The 21684-nt window shown below is 36.2% G+C and overlaps 1 protein-coding gene across 1 annotated transcript in view; it reads right to left on the bottom strand.

Moving 5' to 3' along the window:
• npy1r (neuropeptide Y receptor Y1) overlaps positions 1-21684 on the bottom strand; it is a 29344-nt gene that overhangs the window by 5839 nt on the left and 1821 nt on the right. The window contains exon 2 of the mRNA XM_089132354.1: positions 10597-11429. Coding sequence (XP_088988480.1) covers positions 10597-11316 — 720 coding nt within the window. The 5' untranslated portion in view covers positions 11317-11429. The remainder of the gene's footprint in view (positions 1-10596; positions 11430-21684) is intronic.

The following is a 21684-nucleotide window of genomic DNA, read 5'->3' as shown; positions in this document are numbered from 1 at the left end:
GGTGAAACAAATCGGAGGCTAGCTAGACCCTCCCTCCTCCGCATCGCATCTCCTCCCCTCCCTTCCGTGCTTCCTGAAATAATTGTGAACGTGCATTTCTAGCTAATTATATCCTTGTGTGGGATTGGCGAACATAAGCGTCAATTTAGAAGAAAAAAAAACAATTTAACGTTATCCACCTGTCCAGCAAAAACAGAGCAACCTGAATGACTGGAAGCCCTTCTGCCGCTGGAGTTCTCGCCATCGTTCAAAAGCTTTGCTACCGATGTAAATTCGGAACTTCGCACGTTCTTTATCCGACTCCTTCTTCTTTTTAATTTGTTCTTCAGAACGACGTCTCTTTGGTCGTGTGTCGGCCATTTTTCAAACTTCCCTCTGATGCTTCTATCTCCTTCACACACACACCCCCTTCATGTGCACGCGCACTAACCCCCCAGACCCACCCTCAAATACTTCTTGCCAGTGATTGGCTGGAACACTGTTTGTTAGGTTTCGTGGTCCGGGTGAGACATGATTGTTTTTGTTGCCGTTTGTGGAGCCTGTGGTGTCTACAGAGACCGCGTTTTTTTACAGTGTGTTTAGGGGACAGGCAGCTAGCCGATAGTGAGGAGACGTTTGATGTATGTGACAAAAAATGTTTTGGCCCAGCATCGCTTAGAGAACCTTTAAGTAATGATAATAAAAAGGTACTATTTTTGAGTGCAGATTTTATTTTTATTTTTGTCTAACCCTGTAACGCAGCAGTTTTTAACTTATTTTGGTCAGGCCCCTCTTTAAACCTGGTGCCCATCCATCCAAAAAGTTGCGTGATTTTGTGAATCTATGGGACGGAGCCATTCTCCAATGCCTTGTCTTTCTTTCCTAATGATAAGCATTCTGTCCATTAAGAACAGGACATCTGTACAAGCCCCACTCACCGTGTGTGCACATGCATATGCATGCATTACCGAGGCAAGACGAATGAATTAAACATTAGTTCATTACATGCCAACAGATCAGAGTCTTGCAAACACAACTGACTCAAAAAAGACACAAAAGACGTTTCCCTGATTCTTATTTCTAGCTCTACTTTCCTCCGTTTTCATTCTCTCTCTCTTTATTTGATGAATGGCAACAATGGCACAGAGTCCTGTGACCTGAAATAACTGCATGACACAAAACCCAGAGGCAGAGAGAGAGAGAGGACGAAAACACAGATTGAGATGCAAGTGTTTATCTGTAACTTATTATTTACTTCAGCTCACATTTGAAAGCCAGCATTAGCCTGACTGGAATAGTGAATTTGTATACAGTTTGGTATGTAATTTGTAGGTTTGTCTCTATATCCAAATCATTTTCCATGGAAAGCTGGCTTTGTTTAGTGGGGTGATTAAATGTGGTTCTAGGTCAATTGTACTGACAGCTGAACATAAAAAGTCCCTCAGTCATTAGGATGCATAAAGTAGTTGGCTCATACAGAAAGAGACTGATCTGATGCAATCCGACAGTTGCTGCCCTGACCGGACAGCCAGAATCTTTGTTGGCTTCACATTCTGAAGTATTGGACTGTGGGATGGTTGGATGACAGTAGCACCCAAGGATCCATCTGAATATAAATGCTTTAGTCATTCTCTCCGGTAGTGATAGACCAAAATATTGGCCAGCGATTAATTGGCTGGTATGTGGCCATTTTAAGATTGCCAGTTCCTAAAGACAGTAAATAGTGCACTTTTTCAGTTTTTTAAATACTGTGGTGAATTTTAAGTAATATGATGCTAATTAATGTTAATTTAACACTTATTTTGTTGTTTTATCTTATTTTCATCCTCTGATGGCTACTTCCAGCAGGATAATGCACCATGTCACAAAGCTCAAATCATTTCAAATTGGTTTCTTGAACATGACAATGAGTTCGCTGTCCTAAAATGGCCCCCACAGTCACAGATCTCAACCCAATAGAGCATCTTTGGGATGTGGTGGAACGGGACCTTCGTGCCCTGGATGTACATCCCACAAATTTCCATCAACTGCAAGATGCTATCCTATCAATATGGGCCAGCATTTCTAAAGAATGCTTTCAGCATCCTTGTTGAATCAATGCCACGTAGAATTAAAGGGAGGATAGTTCACCCAAAAATGAAAATTAAGTCATTAATTACTCACCCCCATGCTGTACCAACCCCGTAAGACCTTCGTTCATCTTGGAACACAAATGAAGATATTTTTGATTAAATTTGAGAGCTGTATCACTACCACATAGGCACCCCAAGCGATTGAAACTTGACGGCCCAGAAAGTCATTTCAGGAAATGTTTAAATATTTAAATATATATAAATGTGACTACAGTGGCTCAACTATAAGTTTATCAAGCGTCGAGAATACTTTTTGTGCGAAAAACAACAACAAAAATAACGACTTTATATGACTATTCCTTTTCTTCCTTGTAGGCCTGAGAGTTCAAGAGATTTTCACGACTCATACGCGAGAACTGCGATCTTTTCGCATACGCGAGAACTGAAGTAGAAGGACTAGAAAAGATCGCAGTTCTCGCGGATGCGTTGGGAAATCTCTTGAACTCTCGTCTCAGGCCCAGAAGGAAGAAAAGGAATAGTCGAATAAAGTCGTTATTTTTGTTTTTTTTTCCGCACAAAAAGTATTCTCGTCGCTTGATAATCTTATACTTGAGCCACTGTAGTCACATGGAATATTTAAACATTTTCTTCATTGACTTTTTGGGCCGTCAAGTTTCAATCCCTAGGAGCCTATGTAGCAGTGATCCAGCTCTCAAATTTAATCAAAAATATCTTCATTTGTGTTCTGAAGATGAACGAAGGTCTTACGGGGTTGATACAGCATGGAGGTATGTAATTAATGACTTAATTTTCATTTTTGGGTGAACTGACCCTTTAAGGCAGTTCTAAAGGCGAAAGGGGGTCAAACACAGTATGGTGTTCCTAATAATCCTTTAGGTGAGAGTATATCAAACACACTATATAATTTGAGAAGTAGTGGGAATTTTAATACCTTTCTATAAAAAATACACATATGTCCTGTTGGACATAGTAACTAAACAAATGAAATAAACTAGCAAGAGTTTGAGAAGTGCCTTTGTTTTTCTGTGGCACAGTTTGGTCTTAACCACAGAAAAGCACATTTTTTCAATGAGGTGGCAGAGATGGAAAAAACACAAGCGATGAAGAGGGAAAGAGAACAAGAATGAGACAAATATAGATGGGTGTAAAAGTGACAAGCATCCTTGACAAACTTCGGTCATTTCACTTGAACACCAACAAACGCTCAACAGCACTTGACAATCTGAACACTCATCACAGTGACGGCAGAATGCTCATTCTGTCGCCCCACACACGCATTTTAATTTTTACAACTCTATTAGCATAATAATCTCCATATTAAACCCATTACTGGGAAGCTGGAGCTTGTCACATGGATCTTCCTTTTCATTTATGCCATTCATTTATATATTCTGTTTTGAATCCTTTGTATTATCGCATTTCTCCCTATTATTACTATTATTTTTGTACCCTTGGCAGGGGAGCCATTATGACTCATTCTTGTGATCTTGGAAGTCTTTTTGTACAGACCCGATCTTCTCATCTTCTTTCTCAGTCTCTCTTACTCATTTATTCTGCCATCCTCTGACCAATCTCACCCTCTCTCCCTTCTCTTAGAAAACCTGAAGTACTGGCTTTGTATTGGCAATGAGCTGATTTGTCGCATCATGTTGGCTGTTGGTCATGTTCAGTCAGAACATACACTCTGCTTTACTGAGCTATGTCCAAAGCCGCTGGATTCTAAGATAAAGAAAACCTCAGCAAAAATCTTTCGACAATACAGAAGACCAGAAGAGACTTCTTTTTGTGTGTGTGTTTGTTGATTACATTTCTAAGAATGCTATTGAACTAGTTTTGTGTCTGCACTTGTTTCTGTTTTTAAAGGAGTGGTTGATTGCGATTTCACTTTTTTCATTTTAAATAGTGTGTAATGTTGCGGTTGGTACCCGAACAGTGTCTGCAAAGTTGGTGCTGGAAGTTCAACGTAAGCAGAGACATTGTCTTTTAAAAATCAGGAAACGATTCCAATGGGACTACAACGAGATACTTCCCAGGTTTTATACGTAACTAACCTATAAATTTACATCAACCCTCCCTCCTGAATACGCAAAAAAGGATGGCCATATTTCTGCGGGTTTGTCAAAGAGGAAGAGTTATAGTGGAGAGCTGTAGCCATATGCCATCGAAAGTGTGTTATGTTCACCCAGCTGTCAGGTCTTCTGTGTTCAGGATTCCCACAGACCCTGTAGTTCGTCAACAATGGCTAAAATTTATGTTTTATTATGTTCCTGAAAATTACAATCGTAATTTAGCTCTCTGTGCTGCGCATTGTATGGAAGACAGCTTACAGAATCTCCACGAATTCAACGCCGGATTCAACAGAAACTGTTCCTAAAACATCAAGCAGTTCCAGAGGCAGCAGTTGTTGTAAGTAGGCTTTAGTAGCCACTTAGTTATGCTATTTCCTGTGTCTATTACAAACATTTTGGACCTGAATTTGAAATTATGTACTAATTTTGTAAATGTGTTTTCCATGTATGACGTAATTCTTTGATTTGATCAAAACCAATGCCAATGCTGTTTGTTTTTATAGTAGCAGTTAGTTTGATGCTATTTTGTGTGTATAATGGGGCTTTCACACAGGACGCGGTATGCGCTGCGCGGCGCTATGAAACCCATTCATTTCAATGGCTTGCGCCGTGCGAAGACGTTTTGTTGCTGCGTCGACAAAAGCGCAAGCGCACTGGTGCGCACCATTGACTTGCTCGCGCGCACGCCGCGGTCAAAGTTCAAAATAGTTTAACTTTTGCCGCTGCGCTCTGTGACGGTTATCAGCGCAGCCAATAGAAACGGGACAAAGAAACAAACATGGAAATCAAAATGGATGAACAGCTTGTACTGTCGGAATTTCCTGAGCTGTACGATACAATTTTGACATCGTCAGAAAAGCTGTGTCATGGAGACATATCTCCATTCAAGTTGGCTTGTCAGGTGTGTTTTAATATATGTATAATTTCTTCGTTTTTATTTGAATAAATGTTTTATTCTAAAAAAGAACTGAGCTCATGATTCGTGTGTTTATTTCAATGTTATATGTGTACATGCACACACACATATATACATATATATATATATATATATATATATATATATATATATATATATATAATATTTCTTATATATATTTAATATTTATTACTTTTTCAAAAAAGTATATGTAATTGCAACAGCAAACTTCAGCTGCTGTTATCAGTGTGCAGTATGGTTTGTTTACAGGTTTTATGTATTCTTTATCTACTACGTATATAGATATTTTAACACATTGCCACAAAACGATACACTGAGTAAACAAAGTTTTGTGAAAGATAAACGGTTGTTCATTATATCGATAAAACAAAAACGGTACTCCGTACCAATCTAAGCCAATTGCCTGTTTCTGAGGGAGTGGTTTCATAGAATCAGGAAGTCAACCGGTCATTCAAATGACAGAGGAGAAAGTGGCTTACAATAAAGGTGAAATTTATGAAAAATAAGGCTTTTAAAAAATAAAAACACGAAAAAAACACGAAGACATGTTATATTGCACCCCATAAACGCAATCGCAAAAAAAGCAGTAAACCACCCCTTTAAAGTTTACATGAATTTTCATTTTACTTCTGTAATGAGGAAAGTTAGTTTTAAAAGTAATGCATTACTGTATTGTTACTTCCTAAAAAAGTAATGCATTACGCTACTTTTATGTTACTTTTTTATACCTGTTGAGCTTTCTTGTTTGTTTTTAATTTTAACAAAAGTAAGAAAATATCTATTTTTGGCAAATCTAAAGGCCTATTCACACCAAAAGTGAAATGACAAAGGAGACAAAAGTTCAACACTTACTTCAGCAATAAAAAAAAAAGAAAAAGAAACACAAATGTGATGTTTATCTGAAGTCATGTTTGTGTATTGGTAAGGTTGAATTGGATCATCGAAAGTCAGCAGCAAAGACACTGTTTAATAATAAAGTGAGATTAAATACATAAGCCTATATTTGTATTATTTAGCATATTTAATTATTGCAGGTTTGCATTTCATTGTTTTTATTCATTTTGAGGAATAATGAATTTGTTTAAGTGAGATGAGTAAACCTAGCAAGCAATTTTGCGTTTAAATGATCTCTCCAAACACAGCCCTGATTTCTAAATCAAGGCAAAATTTGGGCTGTCAGTGAAAATTTTATAGACGTCTAACCCTAGCCCGACTAGTCATAGATTCTAGAACATGAACATGTCAAAGAAACCAAACGCCTTGTAATAACAGTTGACTTTGCATAGATGATGGAATATCATACATACCGGCAAATATCATACATTTAGGCAAATATGACATGTAACCAAATTCAAGGTTGTTTTGGCTAGAAGTGGGTTTCTCGCCGGACTATATTGGTCTAGTTAAGACGGTGAAATGACGGCTATTGATTGCTGGGAATGTTCACATTTAGTACCACATTTTATTTACACAGCACACACAACACCTCTGCAGCTTCTCTCAACATGGGGACAGGAGAGCTTTCAGTCAATAAATGGGAAAACAAAGTAACTTGCATTACTTATTTTTGAGTAATTCAGATATTTTGTTGTAAATTGAATGCATTACATAAAGTAATCTAATTATGTAACTCGTTTTACTTGTAATGTGTTACCCCCAACACTGGTAATGAGCATTATTTCAGAGGTAAACATTGTTAATTTTATTCATTTAGGATTTGACTGGATGATGAAAAGAGCTGGGATTACAGAATAGTCAGACCGAACGTGAATTTGCTTAAATGTACTTAAGTGACCCCCATACTCACACAATCACACACTGAGTTCAATTTCAGTGACATCGTACGCATCACCAGTCACTAGGTCAAACACTTAATTGCTCTTTTTGCTCATTGCTCAAGGCTTTATAAAGTTTCTTGTTACTGGAATGTATAACACATCATTTACCATGGCTGAAATATACTGTGCAAAAGGATGCCTGGGAGTAAGGGAAATAAAAAGGGAGATACAAATGTATTTTAGGACTGTCAAAATTAATTTAAGATATCAATTAAATATCCTTAACACTAAATTCTTTAAAACATTTAACACACTTGAAATTATTGTTTCAATCAGCTTTTTAAAATCATAAAATAAATTATGCTTATTTTATTGTATTGACAACTCTTGTTTCTAACAGTAAAAAAAACATTTTTTATTTTTTTATTTTAAAGGTTTATATATCTAACATTATTGTAATAGTAATATATATATATATATATATATATATATATATATATTACAGTTATTGGCTTTATAATAATACAAATATCAAAACCAGATATTTAATTAAAAATAATATTATAAGTAATATTATACAGTATAATGGATAGGTTATTTGATTAAGGGGGTCCCTCACAAAGGAAGGCCACACATTAATGACAATTCTAAATACATTTTAACACATAATACACATCTGAATTATGCACATTAGTATAACATTTATATTTTTGTTGATATTTTGATTAATTGAAAGTTTATTTTATAGGTATTTTATCACTTTGCTTAGTTTATCAACTTACCGCCTTTTATGCCTCTTCTAATGGATAACGACTATTAAATTGAAATGTATGCCATATACCAGCTTAACATTTACAAATAAGTTCTTAGATAAGCTTGAGTAAATGTCAGACTGCAAAGCTCTCAGTGACATCTCACTGACCCCTAACCTTACTGGTCAGACAAAAGCTGAACTCCCCAGTAACAAGAAAAGAGCATCATGTACAGTACATCTGCTTGAATATCCTAGTTTTTCCACACGAGATGTGTAGGCTGTGATACACCAGTCAGGATGTTGTAGGAGGGATTTGTTCTGTTGTGTTCAGTCCAATATGGGAATATGGAATAAACTGGGCTCTCAACAGCCCACGGAGACTCCTGACAGAGAATTAAACATTCCTGCAGCACCCATAAAATGATTATTTAGTGTACATTATGTTTTGACATTCTAACCCTGTGTATTTATTTTAGAGAAAGATAATATTTTTCTAAAGAAATGTAACATCGATCTTTTCCATTAAACAACCTTTCATAGTGACCACAGAATTTAAGCTCCAAAGGAGACAAAAAAGTTGGTCTTTTAAATTGGTTTGCATGATTCATGCACTATATATCTTCTAGTCTAAGGATTCTGATAGCTTTTTGTGAGAAACAGGCCGAAATGTCTGAAAATTAATCCCTGATAATCTTGCAAGCAGCTCTCAAATAAAATATTTTGCTTATGATGACGTCTTGGGTTTACATCACTGGTTAAGAGACACTTAAGGACTACTGGCATGTTGCTAACGGCCAACATGCGTCACGTGTGGCATATCCAAATAGTGAATTTGATCAGTGAATAATTACTTCAGCACAAGGTCAATATAAACATGTATTAAAATCACTGTATGGAAAAGAATAGCAAATGAGTTGTAACAACCTGATAGTGACAATGTTTGTCAAATTTCATTACATCTGAAATATTCTCTGTTTAACTCATTTATTGTATTGTACTCAAACATTTCAAAAATTTTTTTTTTGGTTACCTACCAACATTCTTCAAAATATTTTTGATTGGTTCCGTAGAAGAAAGAAACGCATACAGGTTTGCAACAACATAAGAGGTCCATTTAACCTGCTAAGTATTAGATGTGAACTTAAATAGATAGTTCAACTTAATTAGGAATCCAGACATAAGGTTGGTCTCTTTTTAAAGAAGACAGTAAGCAGACTAAGTGAAACACTTAAAAAAATGAAAGTGTAAAAAGTTATAGAAAATTACATTTAACGTAGAGTAAAAAAAAAAAAAAACTAAACTTAAAAAAAAAAACGTTTAAAAACTCTATATATACTCTAAAAAACGTTGAGTTGTTTTAACCCAATTTTGGGTAAAATATGGACAAACCCAGCCATTGGGTTACATTTTTAAATTACATTTTTTAACCCAATGGCTGGGTTTGTCCTTATTTTTCCCAAAATTGGGTTAAAACAACCCAGCATTTTTTAGAGTGTAATATTTAGACCACACTCTAAAAAATACTTGGTTGTTTTAACCCAAATTTGGGTCAAATATGGACAAACCCAGCCTTTGGGTTAAATTTTTAAATTACATTTTTAACCACACATTTGGGTTTGTCCATATTTTACCCAAAATTGGGTTTAACCAACCCAGCATTTTTTAGAGTGGAGTGTTTCCCAAAAGTGGGTCACAAGAATCACAAGTGTGCAAGCAAAGAAACGCCGATTCTATGTGTTTCTGATATAAGACTTTTATTGTGACGACCAATTTGTACGTATTTTACGAGGTGGCTAATTCGTATGACCTCACTCATACCAATTCGTACGATTTGTCTAAACACGCAACATGACATCATGACTTTTGCGTAAACATATATGCCACTTTCGAGTCAGGTGGCGTGTTATCTCTACGCATTTTGAGCTATCCGCGTGTATGCGTATATGTCTACGCCATTAACATCCGCGTCATTCCGCGTGTCTGTACACGCAGTCAAATCTCCAGTCATAAATCCCATTAACCCCAGTGACGGTTAGGTTTAGGGATGGGGTTGAGGTAAGTCATACCTTTTTTTTACCTAGGATGGTAAAGGAACAGTCATAAATGCCATTAACCCCAGTGACGGTTAGGTTTAGGGATGGGGTTGAGATAAGTCATACCTTTTTTTTACCTAGGATGGTAAGGGAACAGTCATAAATGCCATTAACCCCAGTGACGGTTAGGTTTAGGGACGGGGTTGAGGTAAGCCAACGTTAAGTCAACGGCATTCATAAACACGCTGAAAGGTGATTATGCGTCTTGATAGCACGCCAAAAATGGAAATACGAATTGGCGTGTCATACACACGCTACTTCATGAGATCAGTCTGAAACACCAGTGACGGGTAGGTTTAGAAGTGGGTTCAAGGGTAGGGCAACTTGTAAAATATGTATGGTTTATCAAAAATTGTACGAATTCACTCATGCGAATTTGTACGAATTAGCCACCTCATAAAATACATACAAATTGCCGTGAGATCAGGTTGGTCATTTGCAGTTTAAGTAAAGAGTGCCTGAGAAAAACAAGTAGTCCTGATTCAGTAACTGCGGTCAGATGTCAATGTCATTATTCTAACGTAATTTTCGTAACTTAAATACGAAATAAAAAGTCTCTCACCTTAAATAAAAACAAACACCAGCCATTATACTGTGCGCAGCGCGCTGTTTATCACTTCATTATAAATAAAGAGCAAAAGAAATTATGCGCATGCAACGTCAATTATTTATGTTGTCAATTAGTAAGTCATGAAATTACCAAAAAAGTACCAATACATTTCGTAATTGGTACTTTGTGTGTTAGCTGGGAAGGATTTGCATGCAGGTAATGATTTGATTAGGTCAAATTCCTAAAAAATAAAATGTTTCGCATCTAGGTAATGGCCATGGGAAAATGTGGGTCACATGGCCAAACCAGTTGAGAACCTTCTTCCTCGTCATTGTGTTCTTACCTTCAGGTAACAGATGAAGATGAAGGTGAGAGGAGTGATGTATTGCAGCACCAGCATGCCAGTGGTGTAGGTGAGTTTGATTTCTCTGGAGGGCCACTCTTCCACACACACCACCTTTCCCCTGTACTCCTCCTGAAACACTGAGGGCAGCTGCTTCAGCGGGGCGTCCGTCACCCTGGAAAACAACAGAAATGGTGTGGCAGTGAGGACGGCCAGGGCCCAGGTGAGGCTGATGCCCAGACAGGCATGGTTCAGGCTGGGCCTCCATCCCCGAGGGTGCAGGATGAGTTGGTGCCTCTCAATGGCAATCAGAACCAAGGAGAAGATGGACACCGAGACGGAGCAGCACTGGACCAGGCTGTTGAGTTTACACATGACCGCTCCAAACACCCAGTGGTCCATGAAGGTGTAGATGAAGGTAAACGGCAGACACACCAGGGACATCAGCAGGTCCGAAACGGAGAGGTTTGCGATTAAGACGTTTGTGACGTTGTGAAGTTCCCGCTGCCTTGCGATGACGAGGATGAGAGCCAGGTTGCCCACAACACCCAACAGTACAACAGCACTGTAGGCAATAGCCATGATAACAAACAAAGAGTGGCTGCCGTAGCACTCATCATCGCCATAGGAAATTGCGGAGAGGTTAGCGAAAGTGCAATTGGATAGGCCAAAGGAACAGTTCAGAGCAGTGACTGGTGGAATTGGTGGAGAGTCTGGCATTGTTCCGCCTCCTCTGCAGTTTTTTGGTGTTGGTTTAAATCAGGTGATTTTAGACTCGTTCCCTCCAGGTAACAACCTTTCCAGGACCATGTTTTCGTAATTCTGACAGCATACTGTGGGGACATAAAAAAAAACATCTAAATCAATACTCACAAAAGACAAGATGTCTCTACTGTCATGTTTGATTACAGCCCAATGCGGTTATAAAAATCAATACATTTTCTCTTGAGTTTTATTTAATAAAGAGTTATTTTAATCTTCTTCTTCTCATTTCTAAGAATTATATTACACTTTTAAAGGGCAAGTCCCTCTAATGCACATTTAATTGGGCAATAATTATGAATCATTTAAAAGCATTTCTCAGGCGATGTGTTAATATTAAAATATAATAATAATGCTTCCCATTTCTAAAAGCTATAATTAAGCCTGCGTTAGTGTGCATGGAATTGAAGAAGTTAATTAAGGGTTTGGCATTTGATTCATTTTATTTGTATATTTAAAATTAAGCCATCAAATACTCCTGGCTGAGCTACTGGTAATAAAGCAATTTAATTTTGACGAACTGCCTAAAGACAAGTGCGCACGCACACACACACACATAGTCTAGGCATTTTCCATTAACTTCTATTGTTTTCGTAGTAAGATAATGATATATTCTACCCCCTAAATCCTTTCTGCATGCTTAAATATTTGTCAAGACATTATTTAGTGTGTTGATTATTAAGGCATCTGCAATCTGACCCACATATTTCTATTTTAATGTCATAAAAATGTCATAATTATTACTTCCAGACATAAGCACAGACAAAGTCCAGACATAAACTCTATGAACGACTTGCACTGGTCTATATATCAGAGTCTGAAGCAGGTTGTCAAGGTAACAGAGGTGACAAAGCCTCCTGTTTTTAAGTCTCATCTTTAGCTCCCTCTTCGTCTGTCTCTATCGGCAGCCAATTTCAACGCTCTAATTTCAGCATGCTCAGTTATTGGTAATAAGTTGAATATGTATTCGAACAACAGAAACATTACAGGATGCCCATCCGTGAATCTCTGACTAACCTTTCTTATTCATAGCAGGCCAAATTCGCTTACTGTACAATAGTCTCCTGCACATGAACTGCAATGGGATGTGTAGACGGGGAAATAATCCCAATGGACGGCAGCTAAATGGCAGGCCATTCACATGCTCTGTGCAGAGTATTCCCTTGACAGGACTGTTCTACAAAGTGACCTTAAGAGTAGAGTGAGTTACAAAGGGATTATGCAAGCATTTGAAACGGCCACTTAAATGTCAAGATGGAGAGTCATTCATTTGTCTTTGCAGGCCTAATTAGGTGTGCAGACTATTAAAAATGTATTCCAGTGACGTTAAATTAGATACTCAGCTACTGAGAAATTGTTCAAAATCACAATGTCACTTAGAACCCAATATCATAAGAATATTTTACTGTCATGGACAACATATAGCAAATGCTATGACAAATATTACACCTTATTGTTTAATGTTCCAGCGGAGCCTCATTAATACGTAAACTGTGTGAATAATAGTCTCTTATCGCACTGACATTTATCTTTAATCATTTAACAGACTCTTTTATGCAATGCTACTTACAAATGAGGAGCGATTCATCCTAAGGACCTGGTAACATCAAAAGTCCTGCAATCCGTTTCAAGATTGTTCTGAGAACTACTAGAACAGAGATGAAAGCGAGAAGTGGTGAAACTACTTCTGCATTTGCAGGTTAGAGTCGAGTGCTCACGGAAGAGACGTCTTTTGTGAAAGTTGAAAGACACTTGGCTGTTCGGGTATCTCAGATATTTGATGCACGCATGAAGCATATCTGGGTTATGTTTGCTTCAATAGAATAGAGCATTCACTAAAATGTCAATCTGACAGGTCTGTTGAAATAATCTGTTAAAAACCATAAAACCTACCAGACAAGTTGCACTAAATGGACATACAATGGAAATTCATCCCATCTGTTTCCTAAATGTGAGTTGTCTATCCTCTTGTGAATGATTCATCCATGCATACGTTTCATTTATTTACATGTCCTTGTAAATTTTCATCAAAATGTCGATATTACACAGAGAAATGACAAACTTCTCTCAGATGACTATGCTAGACTTCTCCAGTCATTACTTTCTCATAAACTCTGTTCTTTCATACTATTTACTGCTTGCATTCAGATCTACCACCACAAAAATAATTAGTTTCATATATTTTCCCAGAAAAGATCTGTTGCTACTTCCATTACATCGTTACTTGATGTAACATGGTCCAGTGCCCAGTTTTAGGATCTGTCTCAATTCTCTTTTACATCTTTCTTTCGATAAATATTTCAGCCTAAAATTTCAATTTATGTATTTAAAATGCACTTTTTATTTATTTACAATAACCAGTTTAAGATATGTCATAAATTAACCAATTTGTTTAAATCCCATACATTTTAACTAATTGAATATTGTTTGTTCCATAGCCAGCCATAGGCCTACTTAAAGAAGTAGTTCACTTTTGAAAAAACTTTTGCTGATAATTTACTCATCCCCATGTCATCTAAGATATCCACATCTTTCTTTCTTCAGTTGAAAAAAAATTAAGGTTTTTGATAAAAACATTCCAGGATTTTCTCCATATAATGGACTTCAATGGGAACCAAACGGTTCAAGGTCCAAATGGTCCTTATTCGTCGTCTGGTGTCGTTTAAAGCCATTTGAAGCTGCACTGAAATGGTCATTTGGACCTTGAACCGTTTGGTTCCCATTGAAGTCCATTACATGGAGAAAATCCTGGAATGTTTTCATCAAAAACCTTAATTTATTTTTGACCGAAGAAAGAAAGACATGGCCATTGTGGATGACATGGGGGTGAGTATTATTAGCAAAGGTTTTTTTTAAAAAGTGAACTATACTCCTTTAAACCGTTTATACTCTTCAACTCAATAAAATCCATTGTTTTCACAATTGACAGATTTAATGCTGATTCTAAACAATTTGAATCAATGCATTCTGAAAATATTGTTATTTGATGAATATATGATTATTATTATTACAAAACCAAACGGATACACATAATAAACCATGCCATGATATCTTTGATTTCTTTGGTGACATGCATCAAGTTAATTGGATTGTTTATATTAAAACTGGAACAATTTCAAACCAGGTAAAAAAAACTGCAGTTTTAATTCTTTAAGTACAATCAACTTGGCTGTGTATGTCTTAATACCTTTAGTTGCATTAAATTGACTTGAAAAAGTGGAATCATCTATAACTTAAAAAAAAATGTGAAAATTGTTTAAAGAATGTAACTCTTCACCCTTGCTTCATTTATACGCCGATCCATGAATATGAAAATGTCCCTGCCTCCTATTAATCAGACCAGCTCTACTTGGTCAACTGCAGTAAACACAATGGCAAGTAGAAATATTGGTTTAATACAGCCATTATGTTTAAATCCTAAACTGATTCAGAAGAAGAAGAGGAAGAGCGAATTATACAGGATCACACGTTATAAAGTAGGCCGACAGAATGGTAATGCATTTTATGTATCGCTAACGTCGGACACATTACGATAATTGATATGATTATCTTTGGCTTGACTATGTTATCAAACAGCTAATAATGTTTTGCTAATGTTACCTTATTGAGTCATTCCTTCTAAAAATCAGCGACATTTCAAATGCTTTGAACAACTAACGTCAGTGGAGAAAGGCATATAGTTCTTCATAACATCGTTATATACATCATATTGCTATATTATTGTCCCTTCAGGTGTTCTGGAAAAGCCCCATCCTACGCGATGGGTTTTGGTTACAGTAGGAAACAGGGGTGGTTTCAAAGTTTTAATTAGATAATACTCAGCAATTGTGTTGGCTGATAAATTTTTACCACATGGATTCTTTAACTTATTTTCATGAGTTAAAGTAATATAAAAACATATCATACCTTATTGATCATATTCTTTTTTTACAATGTAGGCTACAAAAATGTTACATTTAGGCCTATTTTTTTGTAGTGTCCCCTCTGTTTCTTGTATTGTTGATGGTCACAAAGCTAATTCCCAACTGTCCTATGTAGGCCAGTAGTCCACTCAGTAGACAGTCCACAGGTCAACCAAAAATAATACTGCGGATTTACTCACCCTAAAGTTGTTCCAAACCTGCATGCTGCTATTTTCTGCGACACACAAAATATAAAAATGCTAAAGATTCTTGATGCATTATAAGTATTCAATTTACATATATTTCTAAATGTCTAAATAAGAGCCTATCGCCAATTGATAAACTCACTGCGTCATCTTTTTTTTTTTTTGTCATGATTTGAAAGTTTAGAAACAAAATGTATGAGACAAGTTGTAGTCAGAGCTCATTGGCGATTTCAAATATGTAATTGAATCGTAAGCTTAGCGAACAGCTTTGGAGAATAGCTTTGCTATTTCCCCATTCAAAAAGATAGGAGCTGTAATTGCAAGACTGAAACAGCTGCCCGAGAGGCGTTTCAAATATGGCTGCCAAGTTCACAATTGATCCAGTTTCAAAATCAAACTGAACAATTTGTTCATAAATCAGATTGATCTGGTTTGAGATCAAGTTCAACACACTGTCTCCATGATCAACTTGCAGCACAAGTTATGGAGAAGCAAAAGTGAAAATCACTGAATAATTATCTCCATTTTTAAACTGTTCCTTGTGCAAAAATAGCATATGGCTTCAAACAGCTTGTACTTTTTAGAGCTCTTTTTTCTTTTGTGAGTCACTTGGATTAAAACAGTCTGTTAAATTATTAAAGTTAAATTTGAATGGGATATGAGACTGTTATTCATGAGGCTTCGCTATACACTCAATAGTCACAACATTTTCAATATGTTATCCATAACAATAATATATATAAATTAACTGAGGTTTTATGGGAAAATTACACAGTGTGTAAAATTTGCCACTGCTTTCATTGGCCATATAGCAATAAAATACATGTATACAGTCATTAACACTATGGTTGAATATAAAAAAAAAAAAAAAGTTGTGTGGAGATTCTTCAAAATATCTTATTTTGTGTTCATCAGACAAAGAAAGTCATACAGGCTTTGTAAGACCAGGAGTGTGAGACAGAACTGTCATTGTTATATTCCTTTAAAGTCCCCCTGTGGTGAAAATTAAGATTTTAATGGTTTTTTTATATATATATATATATATATATATATATATATATATATACATATAGGTGGTGTTTTTAATATATGATTTAAAACAATCCATGTCAAAACAGTCTAAAAAATGTGGGTTTGAAATCGGTGCAGTTTCTGATGTCCCAAACTACCTTAGATAACCAATCGCGCCAATTTGTGATCAACAGTGAGTGGATCTCTGAGCTGGAGTGAGGGAGTGGAGGCGGGGCTAATTTGCATTTTCATAGAACCGCATACTAAATGAAGCAAGGGTGTAGTAGAGTTACATTCAAGCTATTTTAAGACATGAAGATTTCTTTTTCAAGGAAAAAACTTGAAATGTTATTTTGGTGATCAAAGGTTTTAGGGATAAAATTAGACTACAGGGGACAACAGTGTCAACAATTATGGCACTGTTGTCAGTACTGACCAGTTTTTTTTTTTTTGTGATTCAATAAACTATGAAATGAATTCATCAGCAGAGGCTTTTAATGCCATTGCCTTGACAATATAATTAGGTCACCGACTGTGGTCTTTCAGAGCCCATTGAAGAAACTGAGAATGTGCGCATAAAGAAGCTGATATAAACGGCATTCAAACATTCGAGACTTTGAGGAGCCTTAAACAAGTTTCTGAAAACATGAAATGCTCCTATTCTGTGGGTAAATTACTTGTACAATTACTTGTAGCCTACTTGAACAAATTGTAGTCGGTAACTGATTCCAAATTACATTGAAAAAATTGTAAGTTAGTAACGTATTCCAATACATTTCACATTGAAAGTAAATTAATCAAACTACTTGTTGATTAGTTTTGACCTTACTCATTTATTACATTGATTTGAAAAGGATAATCTTGTAATGATATACAATACAAAGAACAAAACTAAATTCTATAATTTGTTATCCACAACAAGTGAGATAAATATTACATCAGGGTTTCCAAGACTGGGAATCATGATGGAACTGCAGGTGGTTTGTGAGTTTAATGAAAAGCTATTAAGTGATTGAATAATTAAAATAAATAATTAAAAAACAAGTAAATACAGTATATTAGGTCAAAGAGGCTCAGCTGAAAAAAAAAAAGTTGGGGAATCCCACCAAATATGAAATATGAATTTGTGCATTTTACTGTAATGTGTTTGAAAGACAAAAGCCTTCCAAAGACAGCAATAATGGTTCAATGACTCACTGAGTAAAAATTTAAATAATAATTAGTGTTCGTCAGGAGTTGATTAGTGTAATGTTTCAATGTTAGAAAACACTTCTCTAAGTCCAGTGATGAAATGCTGTGTGGGTCTCAGTTTTCAGTGACAGGCTGGCTGGTCTAAAGACTTTCTGAACATATTATGAGACGTTTTTTAGAATGGAAAATTTATGGATAATCAATAAAGTATTAATAATTCACTGTCATTGTGAAAATAACATGTAATCATGTAATCAATAAAAGGTATAATGGGATTGTAAGAATTTTACATTTTAAAAGTGCTTCATTTTTGGAATCAGATACCGAAATCCAGATTGCATGTAAACGGTTACTATCCAGGACTACTCCCATCACAATTTGAGGCCTAATATGATTTTATGACATAAAAATGACATATAATTTTCTCAAAAGAGCCATTGGGAGCCATGGGAACCAAGTGACAAAAAGACAAGGTGAAGAAGGAGAAGGGTGGAAGAACACAGTGACATATCAACTGACAGAAGATGTGAGAAATAAGATTGGGAAGGAGAGATAGAGAGGGTGGAAAAACAACTGATATTATATCTGATGCCAGTGTTTTCGTAGCAAAACTAGATCCCAACATGTAAGTATAAGGTATGAGCCAGTTGCAACTAAATAGCCTCTAACCATCCAAATTTATCAGGAGAGAAAAAAAAAACAATATCTCAGAAGGACAAAAATCAATTCCCCCAGAATATAACTTTAAAGTTGTACGAATCGGTTTTAAAATCTGACAAAAACATATCTGTTTTTCATGACACACAGCACCAGACATCCTTCGGCTTGAATGATGACACAAAATGAACTTTGATATTTTCAGCCTGCACGAGGAATTTATAGAGCACCATAAAAGACAAATTCACAGAGTAGGCTGAAAGCAATTACAAATATAGGCTATATATACAGCCTATCTCTCTTGTTGAAATACAATCTTGACAAGACACAAAGAGATTTGACTTGAGCTCATCAACACATTACCTTAATGCCACCTCTTAACAATCTGAAATGTGCCATTAAATCCTAAAGGGAAAGATAAACCCATCCAAGGAAAACAGGTGTGCGAGACATCTCCTCGCTGTCCTTTCGTTCCCACACTTTCAATGAGAGCATTAAGATCAATTATTGCGCGTTATGGTTCAAACTCCTGAGCTAAGTGCTTTCATTGAGTGTATCGTAAACAGGTCAAAGTCCTGCAGGTACTTTAGTCCTCATAGCCTAATGATCCTTTCCTTGACCATACCAGCTGCGCTTATTTTAGAGCTCAAAGTTTATTTACCACATTATAATCAGCTAGCCTATCTGTCTAGCCAAAATTCAATGCGTTTTAACAGACAGAATAACATCAAGCAATATAACGTGAGAATGAACCGCATTGCGTGACTGGCAGCTCTTAAATAATATGACATTTTCGTTAACGGAAAAAGAAATCGAGTGGATATAGTCTAGTGTGTCTCCAATTAAGCGCGTTCGAGAGTCTTACCTGAAACGCTATCCATAAAGGCACGCGCGCGTCTCCATCAGTCTGAATGAGTGAACGCGCGTGTGTGTGCGCGCGCGTGTGCTGACACTGAAATGACAGTGCGCTCAACTGCGCCTCTGCACAAGCGTTACTCACGCGGGGGTCCGAAAAGCACCAAACGCCACCGATTCACACCATGCATTGTCACCGTGATGCATTCACGAGCTGTTGCAGTTCGTTTACTCTGAGAAACTATTCACAGGACTTTATTAAAGCTTTGTCTTTTGATGGGGCTCTTTGCACTCCTTAAAGGTTCTTGAGAAGAACATTTAATATCCATGGAACCTTTCCACTTCACAAAAAGGTTTGATCAACACTATATGCAGAGGTGGGACCAAGTCATTTTTTTGCAAGTCACAAGTAAGTCTCCAGTCTTTGCTTGCATTCAAATCTCGAGTCAACCCCAAAGTGACAGAGACAAGTGATCAAAAATCTTTTTTTTTTTTTTTTTTTTTTTTAAGGCTGCAACTTTCACTGACCAAGTGCTGTACAAAAACAATTATAAAAAATAGGCCTACAATAAAATAGAGTGAAAATCTAAATAAAAGATAATCAGAAAAGGCTAGAGCTAAGATGTGTCTTAAGTCTAGATTTAGAAGGAGCACTCTTAATGTCAGGTGGTAACTGATTCCAAAACCGTGGAGCAGCAGCAAAGCTCTCTGTCACCTGTCGATTTAAGACATGACCGTGGGACATAAATCTTTATTGGCAGACCTGATGGACTTAGGAGCTGAATTCAAATTAAATAGATCAGAAATGTAAGCCTTGTCCATTATGGAGCCTTAAAAAGAATCAGCAACATTTTGAACTGAATTCAGACAGACAGCCAGTGAAGAGAAACTAAAAATGGAGTGATATGATCATGTTTTTTTGCCCTATAAGAGTCTAGCCGTTGCATTCTGAACCCTCTGCAAAGGTGCCAATAAGATTGGGGAAGACCAAGATACAAAGAATTACAATAGTCCAGACATGATGTGATAAATGCATACTTTTGAAAGGAAAGTGACGAGATTATGATTATTACCATAAAGAATTTCCCAGTCACATGGCTCAAGTTCAATTCAAGTCTTGAGTCATTGTTGTCAGAGTCGAGTCGCAAGTTTTTCTGATTATAACATGCAATTTGAGTCCCCAACCCTGATATTAAGTGTCTTAAATTATAACTTTTAAAATAATCATTTAATACTTATTGTGTACATTGTACTTATATTTAAAAAGTACAAGCTATTCTACCTATCAGTTATTATGTAGTTAAATACATCTAATATGAAGGATTACCAAAGGGGTGACAAAAGGTTCTTCAGATTATTAAAATGTAAAAAGTCCAAGTCAAACTCAATGCCATTTTTAGTATACATTGCATGGCAATGGATAAAAAAGAAACAGTAACTTCAGGTGGACACGTAGACAGTCCAAATGACTAGTAAATGCAGAATAAATAAACAGAATAGTACCACAAGGAAGGTACACAGAGTAAAAACAGGATTGACAGTAATAAAAAATGGCATCATGGCGAAAACCCCTTTTGGAACCTTAATTTTTAACAGTTAGATATAGAAAAATATATACAGGAAGACAGGGCTAGTTTTTAGAGGAAAAAGTCCAATTACAAAGTCGAATTTGGCTTGCTCAGTTGGGGTTATTTAGTGTTTAGCAATATTATTGATCTGTGTTGTACTACTTTCATGTTATCACTGTGAAGCTGCTTTGATACAATCTGTATTGTGAAAAGCACTATATAAATAAATGTGACTTGACTTGACTTGACTTACACATAGCCTACTTGTATAAAAAATAGTTCAAAATCCTCTTAAATATCAGGTAAATTATTATTATTATTGTGAATTCTGTCCTAACATTTCATATTTTTGTGATAGCTGCTAGGTAAACAAGTGAACATAATAAATCATACTGGCATATACTGGCAAGAGTCAACTAGGGGTATTATGATGATTAAATAAGGTTAAAGTGAAAGGTTAAAGTGTGCTCTCAGGAAAAGAAAAAAAATCCTATAAATGTCAGGTCAAGTTGTCACATGAATTTTAATTGTAAATTTATATACATTTATATAACTTAGTCTTAGGCAAACACATTTTGTGTTTTTTTTTTTTATTTGCTTTTTAACATCTTGCTGCAAAGTCAATAATATTCACAGTGGCATGCCAGGCTATTGAGGCATGTCTTCACAGTGTCAACCATGCTTATTGATCTATCTTGTTTTCCTGGGTGATACCAGTGGAAATGGTCAATATCTTTTGGTAGCCAAAACTTAAAGTTATTAGAAATTGTCTTTTAAAAGTAAATCTACCCGGACAAATGTCGTGGAATCAGTTGAAAAACCATTGAACCCTTGACATGACATTAAAACGTTCCACTGAATGCGTGATGTGAAATTTCTCATACTCTCGTGAATAGAGCAGCGCCACCTGGTGGTAGTAAAGTAGCGAGTTCATGC

The sequence above is a fragment of the Pimephales promelas genome, chromosome 6, assembly GCF_988280905.1.
Source record: "Pimephales promelas chromosome 6, fPimPro1.hap1.1, whole genome shotgun sequence".
Classification (NCBI taxonomy): Eukaryota; Metazoa; Chordata; class Actinopteri; order Cypriniformes; family Leuciscidae; genus Pimephales; species Pimephales promelas.
This window is presented reverse-complemented; position numbering and strand designations above follow the sequence as displayed.